The following is a 12491-nucleotide window of genomic DNA, read 5'->3' as shown; positions in this document are numbered from 1 at the left end:
AAATTTTTTCTATTGTTCCATTAATAGTACATTATGCAACGAGCCTATAATGGTAGTAATTAAGACGCGAGTATGTTCGTTTATGAAACGAGCGCAGGCGAGTTTCATAATTTTCATACGAGCGTCTTAATTACCATTATAGGTAAGTTTCATACGACTTTTTACGCTCGACCATATTTCTAATTTCAAATTATTCATAAGTATTCATGTTATGTTCATATAAGCGAGGAGCGGAACTGACCTTCTAAATTGTGAGATGTGCGCAGACGCAAAAGTATTGATTTTTTCCGAGGAACGAATGTCATTGACCCTGATATAATCTAGAGAATAACATGAACATTAGTCTTGATATAACCTTGAAATTGATTTAGAATTGAAAAACGAGATGACAAATTGAATTTATTTGAATATTATTTACAATTAACGCTAATTATTATAGTAACAGAACATAACCTTCTGCGACAGTATTGGATTTCCAGCCTCCGTAACGTTTCGCTGGTTGTCTTTCGATTGCATATCCGAGAATAATCGATACTTGCGCTTTTATAATGGTACAATGGTGATTTCTCATTGGCTGGACAGCTGAAGTATAATGAATAGGTGTACTTTAATGAGGTGCATTAAAGGGCTACTACCAGGTGCACAATTACTACATTTCGGCATGGTCGAGCATAAAATTATAATATATAGCCTATTAGCCTGTTGTATCATATAAGATACGTTGCCAATTTAAAGGTTAAACACGTGGCGTTAAGCTTGATCAACTTGATCTGAGCACAAACAAGAAATATTCTGCTGCAGCAATTTTTATTTGCTGCGTTGCATCAGTTCATGCCAGTTAGTCGCCGGCTTTACGATGTCTGGGATTGAATAATAACAGTTCGAACCTCAGAAATGTAAAAATAATAATTAAGGTTTCAATAATGTAAAATTACATTACGCCCCTCTGCAATTCAGTAAAGTAAACAAACACGTACTGCTACGTATTTTGCTCTCCTACTTACTACTCTTACATTTCAGTATTGTCAAATATCTCATAAATCTTACCAGATTGTTGGTCGCGTCTAAAGAAATGACAAAATTTGCTCATAATTACCTGGCCTATAACTAGTGTAATTAATGTAACAATTTGTTTTCCATTCTGTATAACTAATTAAATTCATGTAATTTAATAATTGGAGGAAATTCTGAAATTTTTTAATTGTTTTTTTATTCATACACTATTTCCATATAGGCCTAAGGGAGAGTCGGGTAGTATCGGACATCGGGTAATATCGGACAGTGAATTTCTTTCATGTACCACACGATGATAGTACCTGATTGACATAGTTACGTTTCTGTGATGTCGCATAGAGAAACGTAACCATGTCATTCAGGTACTACCACATGGTGGTAGATGAAAGAAACGCACTGTCCGATATTACCCGATGTCCGATACTACCCGACTCTCCTTTGTAAACCAGGATATGGCAATTCACTACAATGGATGTCTTAGCCATTTTTGAAAATAACTTCAAAATTTCTATGATATTTTACTCCTATTAGCACGTTTTTAAGATGTCTAGAGTATAATTTTGATATAGGGTTCCAAATAATTTTTAAGAAAAATAATTAAATTTTAAGAATGAATTTTAGAGATATTTTTTATAGAAATAGGAAGGAATATTTTCCAAATATAACAAAATACTGTAACAAATTTCTATTCCAGAGAAGAGTTTCCTAGTAGCCTAAAGAATGCCTATAGGCCTACCAAATATCATGCATGTATAGAGGATTTCACGTTTAGAAAAAAGAATTGAGCATATGGGGCTGTTCCATCAAATGATCAGTTGCCATAAAAACGCCTATCTATTACACAGTTTCTACAACGTACTAGGTACCGCCATGAAACCAATGCCTTCTTTCTTAACGTGGAATGCTCTATAGCAGTGGTTCCCAAACTGTGGGTAGCGACTCCCAGGGGGTTACGAGATGATTTATAAAATACTATCAAAAAATTTTATTAACGTACATTTAGTTTGTATTTAGAAAGATAAACATAAACAACGTTGAACAAAGGAATAAAACATATTTCAGTAGTTATAAATTAAAAAATAATGTAATAAATATGCGAGTAGAATAATGCGATCAGAGTTCTACAAGGTGAATCAAAAGTCTGGACCCATGTAAATATTTTCCATATGCTTGATTTTCGATTACTATAGGTGTTATGAAGAGAAAATTGAGAATGTGAAGCATTTAAAGAACCGTATCATTGAAGCCTGTGCTAAAGTCACGCTGGAAATGCTACAAAATGTTCTCTCCACATGCTCAAGTTTCTTTTCTTATACCAAGCTCTTTATATAACCCCAAAAGAAAAAATCAGAGATGTTAAATCTGAAAGTCTGGCCGGCCATTCTACTGGTCCAGGCCGACCAATCCAATGTCCAGTCTGCTGCAACATTTCTGTGGCTTAACCCATCAGAATGAAAAATGATACCAATTCTTCTCTCTTTCGATAATTCCATCACGAAAATTAAGAAATTTGTTATAGGCAAGCTTCAAATTTTCACAAAAATGCATTGAAACTGTCACTGATTGACCAAACAGTAAAGCAAGAAAAGTTAATTACCAGAATTGCATAAAAATACCTTTTCCAAAGCCTCCTTAGTACTGTACCCTGTTACAAAATATCTGTAGATGCAGTAACTAATGTTTGTGTCATTACGACAATTATCTTTAAATAGCCTGAAAACGATTAGAGATATCTCAAAACGGATTCCACCATTGATTTTTTTCAGAAAATTTCACATGATTTTGAGTACCTACATAACCCCCTTTCCATTTAAAATTTCAAAGTTGCATTCAAAATGGCGGCTTTTGAGATAGCTGAGGACTAGAGTCGAATGTGTCACTGGTAGAGCATTTGATCTTACAAACACTGGCAATACCTATTGTAATCGAAAATCAAGCATATGGAAGATATTTATATGGTTCCAGACTTCTGATTCACCCTGTATAATAACGGCTAATATATTAAATTAATAGAAAAAAATACCTACACCTATTGAAGAGGCTTGTAATTTCTCCCTAGGAAAAATAACAACTGTACCTGGTGTTCCTGGGGATCCCGGTGATCCTGGTGATCCTGGTGATCCTGGCGACCCTGGGAAACCTCCTGGACCTCCAACCACACCGCCAGGGCTGCTACCAGCCCCTGTTCCGGGTCCGGGACCTCCACATCCTTTCGGGAAAAACAGATCCTTCCAAGGTGTCACAACTCCATGATGGTGGTGGTGATGTGCGGCGTCCCTGTACCAGCGAATGGTAAGTGCATCACACATTGCATATTCGCATCACCTGCTTCAACAACACGACATGCTTGTGTTTTAACTGTTTTGCTAGTTGAATACTAATTAATATGTGATAAAGACTTCTTCAATAGCGGCTGTTGGTAGCCCAATACTTTAAAAGACTTCTGGGAAGAATTTGTGAATTTTTCGTCATATTGGAGCATTGATTTGAATCGTACTAGTGTCAAATTCTCAGCGTGCTGATTGCAGAAATCGTCTTTATCCATAGGTGGGGAACTCGTGCTCTCAAAATGCCAGCACAACCTCAGTGAAGGTAGAACGGATCTGTACTAGCTGTAGTGTCTGTATGCGGTTTTTGCAAGATGCAAGTTCGCTCGCGTCAGCAGTCAGTGGCGGCTCGTTTTAAGTGAAAAACAACATAATCTCCAGATCATTTCCCTTTGGTGATGAGTCGAAAGAGAAAGGTTTTTTTATTAAAAAGGGGGTGAAGCTTGTATTGTGTTCTATTACATTTTCTTACGCATGATATTTTATAGTTACAAATAAACACAGTGAAGGTTTTAGTAAATAAATACTGTCTAGAAAAGCTAAAGGTAAAAAGGGATATCAACAAGGTGAGACTAATATCAAATATCGTTAGCACATTGTGCGTGTGAGTTACAGAATTGCACGACATATGATCGACTAGCTAATAGCATTTATGGAGAAATTTGAAATGTGACTGTATCATGTAGAAAATAAACAACTTCACTTTCTTTGACTATAAACTCTCTTGAAGAGTGACCAGAAAATCTTCTTATCCAATATAAGAACCTACTTTAAGATCTACAACAGAATTCACTGGTAAGTTTGGAGAAACAGTGACAATTGACAAGGAATCGAGATCCTGAAAGTTTATAGCTTGAATTGATAAATCTATAGAACAGCACGCCACTCAGATTCCAGCGAAATCAGGAATCGAACTGTTCATAATGATGCCTAAGTCAGAATTTCCAATTATACTCTTTGCTTCCATATACACTGTATATGCTTGAGGCAGAGTTTAATACAAGAAAGAAGTGTAAAAGCTCTCAATGTACAAAAAGAGCTCAGAAATAGGTTTATTTCATTTGCCGTGACATGTAAAAATTACTTTCTTGAATTTGTGTTTGTTTGCGAATACAGACTATAACCTTTCTGAGAACAGAGGAATACTCTTTAATGTGTAAAGACTTTTAAATTCTCGCGCTCAATGTTTCAAATAAGACATAATAAGAAATATTAACAAATAGTGTAATAATAAATATGTGTTGCAGCCATATTTATTGTATCTTGAAAAGGTTGTATGCAGTTTGTGTTTCCAGTACTAAAATAATTTACAAAGCAAGGAAATAATATAATTTTGTTTTGTGTGTTTAGGTACAGTCTTTCTAAAATTACTATAATTATTGTACCATGCATCATTCTGAAATTCAAATCATGGAGTAGATATCACGACCACCACCATGAGCCACCAGAGAGCACCGTGGCAGTGAACTGCTTTTGCAGCGAAACTACACTATCTACCAAAAAGTAATTGGGCACTGTTTATCCCTTTAGAACCTCGCGGTACCACCTCTTGTTGCTATAACAGCAGCCACCCTGTCAGGCATGCTCTCCACTAGTTTGTGTAGGATATCCACTGGAATGCGTCGCCATTCCTCTTGCAACATGGCACTCAATTGGACAATGGAAGTTGGCCCCATGTTTCGGCGGCTACTATGCAGTGGTATGCAGACAATAATGTTCACCGGTTGGACTGGCCTGCACGGAGTCCTGATCTCAATCCCATTGAGCACCTTTGGGGAAAAATGGACCGGCGATTGAGGTCTCGGGAGATTATGCCAACTTCCATTGTCCAACTGAGTGCCATGTTGCAAGAGGAATGGCGACGCATTCCAGTGGATATCCTACACAAACTACTAGAGAGCATGCCTGACGGGGTGGCAACAAAAGGTGGTACCACGAGGTTCTAAAGAGGCAAAAACAGTGTCCAATTACGTTTTGGTAGATAGTGTACAAACAACTTGTAACTGCTGCGTCTAGCTCCGTTTTTCTTTCTCTCTTTTAAGGTCCTTTAGCACTTTTGAGTACGAGTTGTCCATGCATGGGCTTTATCCCTCAGTTATAAAATTTTCGCGTTGACTCACCCGTCGCCTTCGCCGCCGCTCCCGCCGCCCTCGACGTCCTGGGGGTTGTGCGGGTGCAGAAAGAGCTCCACCGGCTCCCCGCGCTTCACCACGCGGTACCCCCACCCGTCCGACACGTAGTACGTGGCGCGGGGCTTCCCGTTGGGGTCGATGTAGCCGTAGCAGCCGTAGACAACGCCGTCCGGCCCACGGTTCTCGTGGTGGAACTGTCCGTCCGGGCCCACCTCATAGCCGAATTCGTAAGAACCTGAAACATTCAGAGATAATTGTGACGGTGTCGTATATAGTTCCTGTGGTAGCTCAGTCGGAAGAGCATTCGTGTGCTAAGCGAAGGGTCCCGGGATCGATACCCGGTCCCGGAACAATTTTTCCTTGAAATTATTCACACGTGCTTTACATGGAGCTACTACCTGAAAGCCAGATTTGCGTAATTCAGAGTCAAGGTTGCAATGTACCGTAGAAACACCACGCTAAACTTCATGAAAGTCTAAAATTTACAATGTAACAAAATAATTTAGCCTAGCAACCGTTGCACAATGTCTGACTACATTTCACAATGTGCAATTTTCTAAATCTAGGTGGACAAAAATGAAGTTCCGACTTGCTTAGTTAGGCATAGGTGAATATGAATTCATGTTCTTTAACATTTGAAGAATGTTATGAGCAGAGACTGGAAGTTTAGGCATTATGAATCGTTAAAATAGGCAGACAAAAAGGCATCATAAATAGCTAAAATACGCAATAAAAAGCAATTACAAAAACCTTGCAATATACCCATTTATTTACTAGATTACACTATTCAATAACTCGATAGTCATATTTTAAAGAACTTTAACCAAAATGTTAGTGTTGTACTTGACACAAAATGAAAATATTTTTAAAAGGCCTATGTATTGCAATCCCTTATTCGTTGCACACGACAACCAAATGCTTTTTTAAGTTCTCTGGGATCATGCTACAACAACGTCGCAATGAAAACTGAAAGAAAAATAACGTTAGACCCGCTCATTGTCAAATAAACACAAGCGATAATTAAAACGCTTACTGTTATACATTTTTGCACGGCAGCACTCATTGTTGCAAGGAGCATATGAACTGACTGAAAGACAATAATATACATTCGGTGAAGTCACTTTCATTGTAACGGTTATAGAGATAAATTAAAATATACCTAGAGGCAATTTTTAATAATAAATTAATAAATAATAGATGAGTAATTAAATAAAGGCAAAAAAGCATTTATTTTGTAAATTAGGCATTTATATTTAAAAAGGCAGAAAAGGGCAACATAAAACTGTGACGTTTCAATCACAAAGGTATAATTCATACAGATTTATTTTCAAAATGAAGATAGAGTTAACACATTTAAAAAGGCATTCTGCCAAAGTTCCGTTCTCTGGTTATGAGTAATAGCTTTTTACTATTTTATTAGCGGCAAGCTATTTTTAGAAGGATGTCAACAATGAGTTCTTTCTAAAAGTTCTCTCTCGGTTCAGTCGTAGACAGAGAGGCTTACTAAGCGAGTGAAAAAGAGCCAATTCTTAATTATTTAAAAATGGCGTAAAAACAATTATTTTCTTCTTAACGACCTTGAAATTTCGCTCAAATGAAATCAACACTAAGAAGTATTTTTTTAGGCTAAAAATAAAAAAATGTTAATTTTGTCATATATTTGGTCATTCTAGTAGGTCCTTCCCCTTAATCGCTGATCTAATTCTCCACGTACCAACTTCATATTATTAGACCTTATATGCGTCTGATAACCTATAGGCCTAATACTTCTCTCAGTTATTCTTAAAACATTTTCATCATCCTTATTTAACACTTCAGTTCAATATGATACAACAGGTTTTATTAGTGGTTTTTAGAATCTGAGTTCAGTTGATTTTCCACCTTACTTTGATCGTGAATCTGTTCTTCATGACCATTTATAAATAAGACTTGCTAATTTTCAACTTAGTTGAAAGTGGCTTTCCTCAAGACTCCGCTATCACCAAGCCTAAAGTTTTCTTATAAGTTCATTGCGACTTAAGGACAATTGAATATAAGTTAGGCCTAATATTAATTATTCCTTTCTTAGTAGACAAGAGCAAGTTTAGACTAAACATATTTTATAATCTCAATAACAAAAGAGATAACGTGGGCCCCACCTCAAACAAGGACGTGGTCGTTGATTGCTATAAATTTATTTCTGACTCACTAGAGTTGAAGTTCTGTTCCAGGTACTGCGTCTTGTCCTTGTCCTCGATGTTGACGATGACCTCTTTGTCACCTTCGCCGCGGTAGCGTTGTCTCTTGGATCGCGCCGCGCTACCCGCCGATAAACATATCGCTATCAGCACCTGCGAGAAAAAGTACAAAACACCCTGTAGAAAAGTCTTGACCCAACACGTACTTTAATGCGTTATGTATAAAAACAAATTATGGAACTTAAAGCTATGCAGAAACACAATATAACACTCTGTAGATAGATTCCATCTTGTACCATGTATCTTAATACACCCTGTATAGTTAAAGGTAAATAAACTCAATTTTAACACTGGTTCAAGTCTGGTTGATATTTATTGTTAATTTCTGTGTTGTTTAAATAAATAGGCTACCTGACTTTCCGAGGTACGGATCTGGGACGGATAGTTCTGATGGTGATGATACTATGTTACATATAGATGAATTTATTCTCCTAATTGAGAGGAGATACAAAATACGTCATTAAACAAATTATCGGCACTTAGGGGAGAGTCGGGTAGTATCGGACATCGGGTAATATCGGACAGTGAGTTTATTTCATCTACCACACGATGATAGTACCTGATTGACATGGTTACGTTTCTGTGAAGTCGCATAGAGAAACGTAACCATGTCATTCAGGTACTACCATATGGTGGTAGATGAAAGAAACGCACTGTCCGATACTACCCGATGTCCCATACTACCCGACTCTCCCTTATGTCATCTTTTCTTGTTTTCGCTGAGTCACATTTATGGTGAAAAGCAATTCGTCGCATAAAAATGTCTGTCATTTTATCTCAGTGATTCGGTAGAGCATTAGGTAGAGAATTTTTCTAGTGGAAACTTATTTTCAGAATCAAAACTCTGTAAAGTATAAAAAAAATAACGTTAGTAAGTTTCGTCACAAATATTCGGATTCTCCAGCAGATATTTTTCTATATGGTAATTTGGAATGATATTCAATATCTCAAAATAATTATTTCATATAAATTCAACGTTAATTAAAATATTAAGCGACTTCAATTCATTAAGTGGGGAAATTGAACTGTTTTTAATACAGAAGCCAAACTTATAATATAAGAATGTATATAACTAGATTTTGTTCGCTGGTGGGAAGATTAGCGTCTGAGGCTATACAATATTTTTTCCATTACTGGTATCTAAATTTAATTTTAAATTGGATGTCTTTTTTTCGTTATGTGTTGTTTGGAAAGAAATCATAAATAAATGCATGTATGGATATTATTGTTCCTAATATGTTGGTTGTCATGGAGACAGTGACAATACAAGAATCTGTAAGTTTACCGCTCATTTCTCAAAAGCGTATTTTTCAAACCTTTTTTAATTATGTCTCCCACAATTTTTTTAGATAATTTCACTCAATTTTGCATGGCCTTTTTTTCGTAATAAGACCAATAAACTGTATGTCAAACTTTATCCCAACTTCAACAGAAATTTAGAAAATTATAACGGCATATTTCTTTAAAATTTAAACATAAGAAGAAAAAAAATGTATTTCCTCTTGCAATGCAGACATATTAACCATTTAGCTAGGAATTCTTAATAGGAATATTGCCCTTGATGTAAAAGAAGGAATTACTAAAAATTATTTAAAATCTTCGGAGTAATTTTTAAAGAGCAGTTTGGTCCAAATCGCAAAGTGAAAATTTTGAAAATTCAAAATTCCAAAAGACTTTATATAGCAAATCTTTTTTCTTTCATATTGAAGAGCAATTTTTGTACACCGCTGTGGAGTACGGTTAGTATACCTGATCGCGAAACGAACTGGCCTGGGTTCAAATCCTGGTTGAGATTTTTTCGGGGTTTTCCCTCAACCCAATAAGAACAAATGCCGGACAACTTTCGACGTTGGGCCCTGAACTCATTATTATCACCTTCATATCAATCACAGACTAGATAATCATAACATTTGATAAAGCGTAATAAAATAACCTACTTATAAAAGGGAAATTTTCAGGCATTAGCCATATAAAGTTTCATGAAAATAGGATTTACGGATATGCAGAAAAACGATTTATTAAACATATCAGTTATATTTTTAAAGGTGGAAGGTGTGTGTAACCCCTAAAATTTCTGATTTTTTATCAATGCTGACTCATTATCAGCCACATTTCCCTTTCATGTTTTAATTTCCTTTTATTTCTATTGCTAATAGGTTGCATATTCCTATTTTATAAGTCGCTCTCAGTGGCGCAGTTGGTATAGCGCTAGCCTTCTGTGCTCGAGGTTGCGGGTTCGATCCCGGCCCACATCGATAGCACATGTCACTGAACTTAGTGGCATGTGAAAGAACTCCTGCGGGACAAAAATTCCGGCACACCGGCAACGCTGATGTAACCTCGGCAGTTTTGCTAACTTTGCTAATAATGTTAACATAAAATATAATATAGTCTATACATAAAAACTTTAGCTCGCCCCTGAAAGAGTAGAACTCGTGCTCAGGGACGGATTCCTGAATTGAAATTAATAATTATACAATACAATTTGTCTTATGTCTACTATGCAATTATAATATATTAATTTAAATTTACAATTTTTCAATTTTTATAAAATCCATACATAACTTTTTAAATTTAATACTAGAACTATTAGAATTGACAAGATTAGGATATTTAAATATAAATTTGTTATATATTCTTGGGCCTAAATTACTACTATGATTAAATACTGTAACAATGTTGCATTTTGGTTCAAACAATCTTAAAGAATTCATACCTTTTGTTTCATAACTATGAGAATACAATTCAAAATTATTTCGATTTTTATCTATGAATTTTATTAATACAATATAATAAATTTGTCTTACGTTAAGTACATTAAAGTCTAAAAACAAATTTTGAAATGGAAAATCAATAGGTTTATGAAGACATATTTTAATTATTTTCTTCTGTAATAAATAAAGTGGATTAAAATTGGATTTAAATGAGCTACCCCATCCTACAATTCCATACATAAATACCGATTGAAATAAAGTTAAAATATTGTGCGTAATAAACTTATTGACAAGTAATTCCTCAATAAAACAAAATAATATACAATTTTACTTAATTTATTACAAAGGTAATTAATGTGTTGGTTTCATTTTAAATGATTATCGAAAATTATGCCTAAATACTTAACTTCAGAGGACTCTTTAATAATCGGACATTTACACTGTATAAGACAACAATCAGTATTACGTAATTTAATACTTAATATAGATATAGGAGGTTTGTTACATTTTTCAGATAATGAGAATGGAATAATTATGGTTTTATTTTCGTTGATAGAAAATTGCGAGCGTCATTAAATAAACCATAATGTTTTATTTTATTTTATAGGCCTAATTGCATCTAGCCTGTATACTATTCTACAAGTCTAATAGATAAATAAATGATAAGGTATGATAAGGTAAATTTACATGATATTTAGTTAGCCAAGATAGATTGGTTGCCATGGATACATGTGTCGTCCTCTAATAGTATGCTAACACAGCAGATCACCATGTGTATAGTAAAATTTAGCTTACACTGCGTCAATAAGATGATAGCTGCGATAAAGTGATGGCGGTGTTTTGAACCGAGGGCCCTAGCGTGGAAAGTCGACTTCCTTTCCACGCCTTTAAACATCCCTTTGCGTGTTCAATGTTAATGCTTCCCGCTGTACCACGCTGAGAATGCTATTTTGTTCTGTAAGGTATCAAAATACAGCCCAAGTTCAAACCCACGACCGTTGCACCAGAGCCACGCCTTGACCGTGGTGTCACTATCTCACCCGGGCAGGTCCAACAGGTTCCACCGAGTCACTGAACTGCGCCGACATTTCATTGCCAAGGTCGGGTGTTCGATCCTTGGCTTTATTCTAGATCAGCCACTTGCCGGCAGGAAAGTTCTGAAGTAGGGACTCTAAGAGTACTTCCCACTATAAGTATTCCTCCACTTCCCTATTATCATCGTCTCTCCTACTCATGATTATTGGCCATCTTGTCTACATTTATAAATTCAAGTCTATAAAATTGCAGGAGTTCAGGCGAAACATGTGGTTCAATAACCCAGTCTTTCCTTGGTTATTTCTTCTCCAAATGCTAACTTAGAAGATAAGCTATTAGTAACTGAATAGAAAAATAACAGTGATACCAGATTCGTCTTTCGTCTTCTTTGAATCTACCAAAATCTAGCCACGATAAATTAATGCAGTAGTTGATGACATAGACCTCCAACTCAGTATACATGTACACGATTGAGAGATTATTGAAATTGTAAGCAAATGTTATTATTACTGGTGACAAAAATCGGAACTACATCTTATGTTACAGAGACCGACCGGTATTTAAGGTATCTATTATACCTACTGTATTATATTAGTAGTATTTTTTATATTACTCCCCAAAAATAAACAATCGGGACGAAATTCAAAGACAAACTGCTGACTCATTTACACCCGAACCCACACTTTCTGAAGTCTAAATTGCGATAGAAAATATGGAAAAGTACAAGTCTCCAGGCATCGATCAAATTCCAGTAGAATTAATAAAGAGGGTGGAAGCGCATTATCTAGCGAGATTTATAAACTTGTACTTGCAATTTGGGAAAAGGAAATTGCACCAGAACAATGGAAGGAGTCCATAATAAATTGTACCATTTTTTAAGAAGGGATAACTTTCGAGGAACATCACTTTTGTTGACGTCGTACAAAATTTTGTCCAATATTCTTTTGAGAAGATTAACTCCGTATGTAGATAAAATCATTGGGGATCATCAGTGTGGTTTTAGGCGTAATAGATCGACTATTGATCAGATTT

At 35.7% G+C, this 12491-nt stretch overlaps 1 protein-coding gene across 10 annotated transcripts in view; it reads right to left on the bottom strand.

Moving 5' to 3' along the window:
* The window catches only part of LOC138702916 (collagen alpha-2(IV) chain-like), a 157129-nt gene that overhangs the window by 35355 nt on the left and 109283 nt on the right, over window positions 1–12491 (bottom strand). For all 10 annotated transcript variants that reach the window (XM_069830310.1, XM_069830313.1, XM_069830312.1 and 7 more), the window contains exons 2-4: window positions 7662–7803; window positions 5462–5708; window positions 3092–3291 (exon numbers count right to left, since the gene is read on the bottom strand). In XM_069830310.1, the coding sequence (XP_069686411.1) occupies window positions 3092–3291; window positions 5462–5708; window positions 7662–7803 (589 nt within the window). The remainder of the gene's footprint in view (window positions 1–3091; window positions 3292–5461; window positions 5709–7661; window positions 7804–12491) is intronic.

Source organism: Periplaneta americana, chromosome 7 (genome assembly GCF_040183065.1).
Source record: "Periplaneta americana isolate PAMFEO1 chromosome 7, P.americana_PAMFEO1_priV1, whole genome shotgun sequence".
NCBI lineage: Eukaryota > Metazoa > Arthropoda > Insecta > Blattodea > Blattidae > Periplaneta > Periplaneta americana.
The sequence above is the reverse complement of the archived record's forward strand: the minus strand, read 5'-3'. Positions and strand labels throughout refer to the sequence as shown.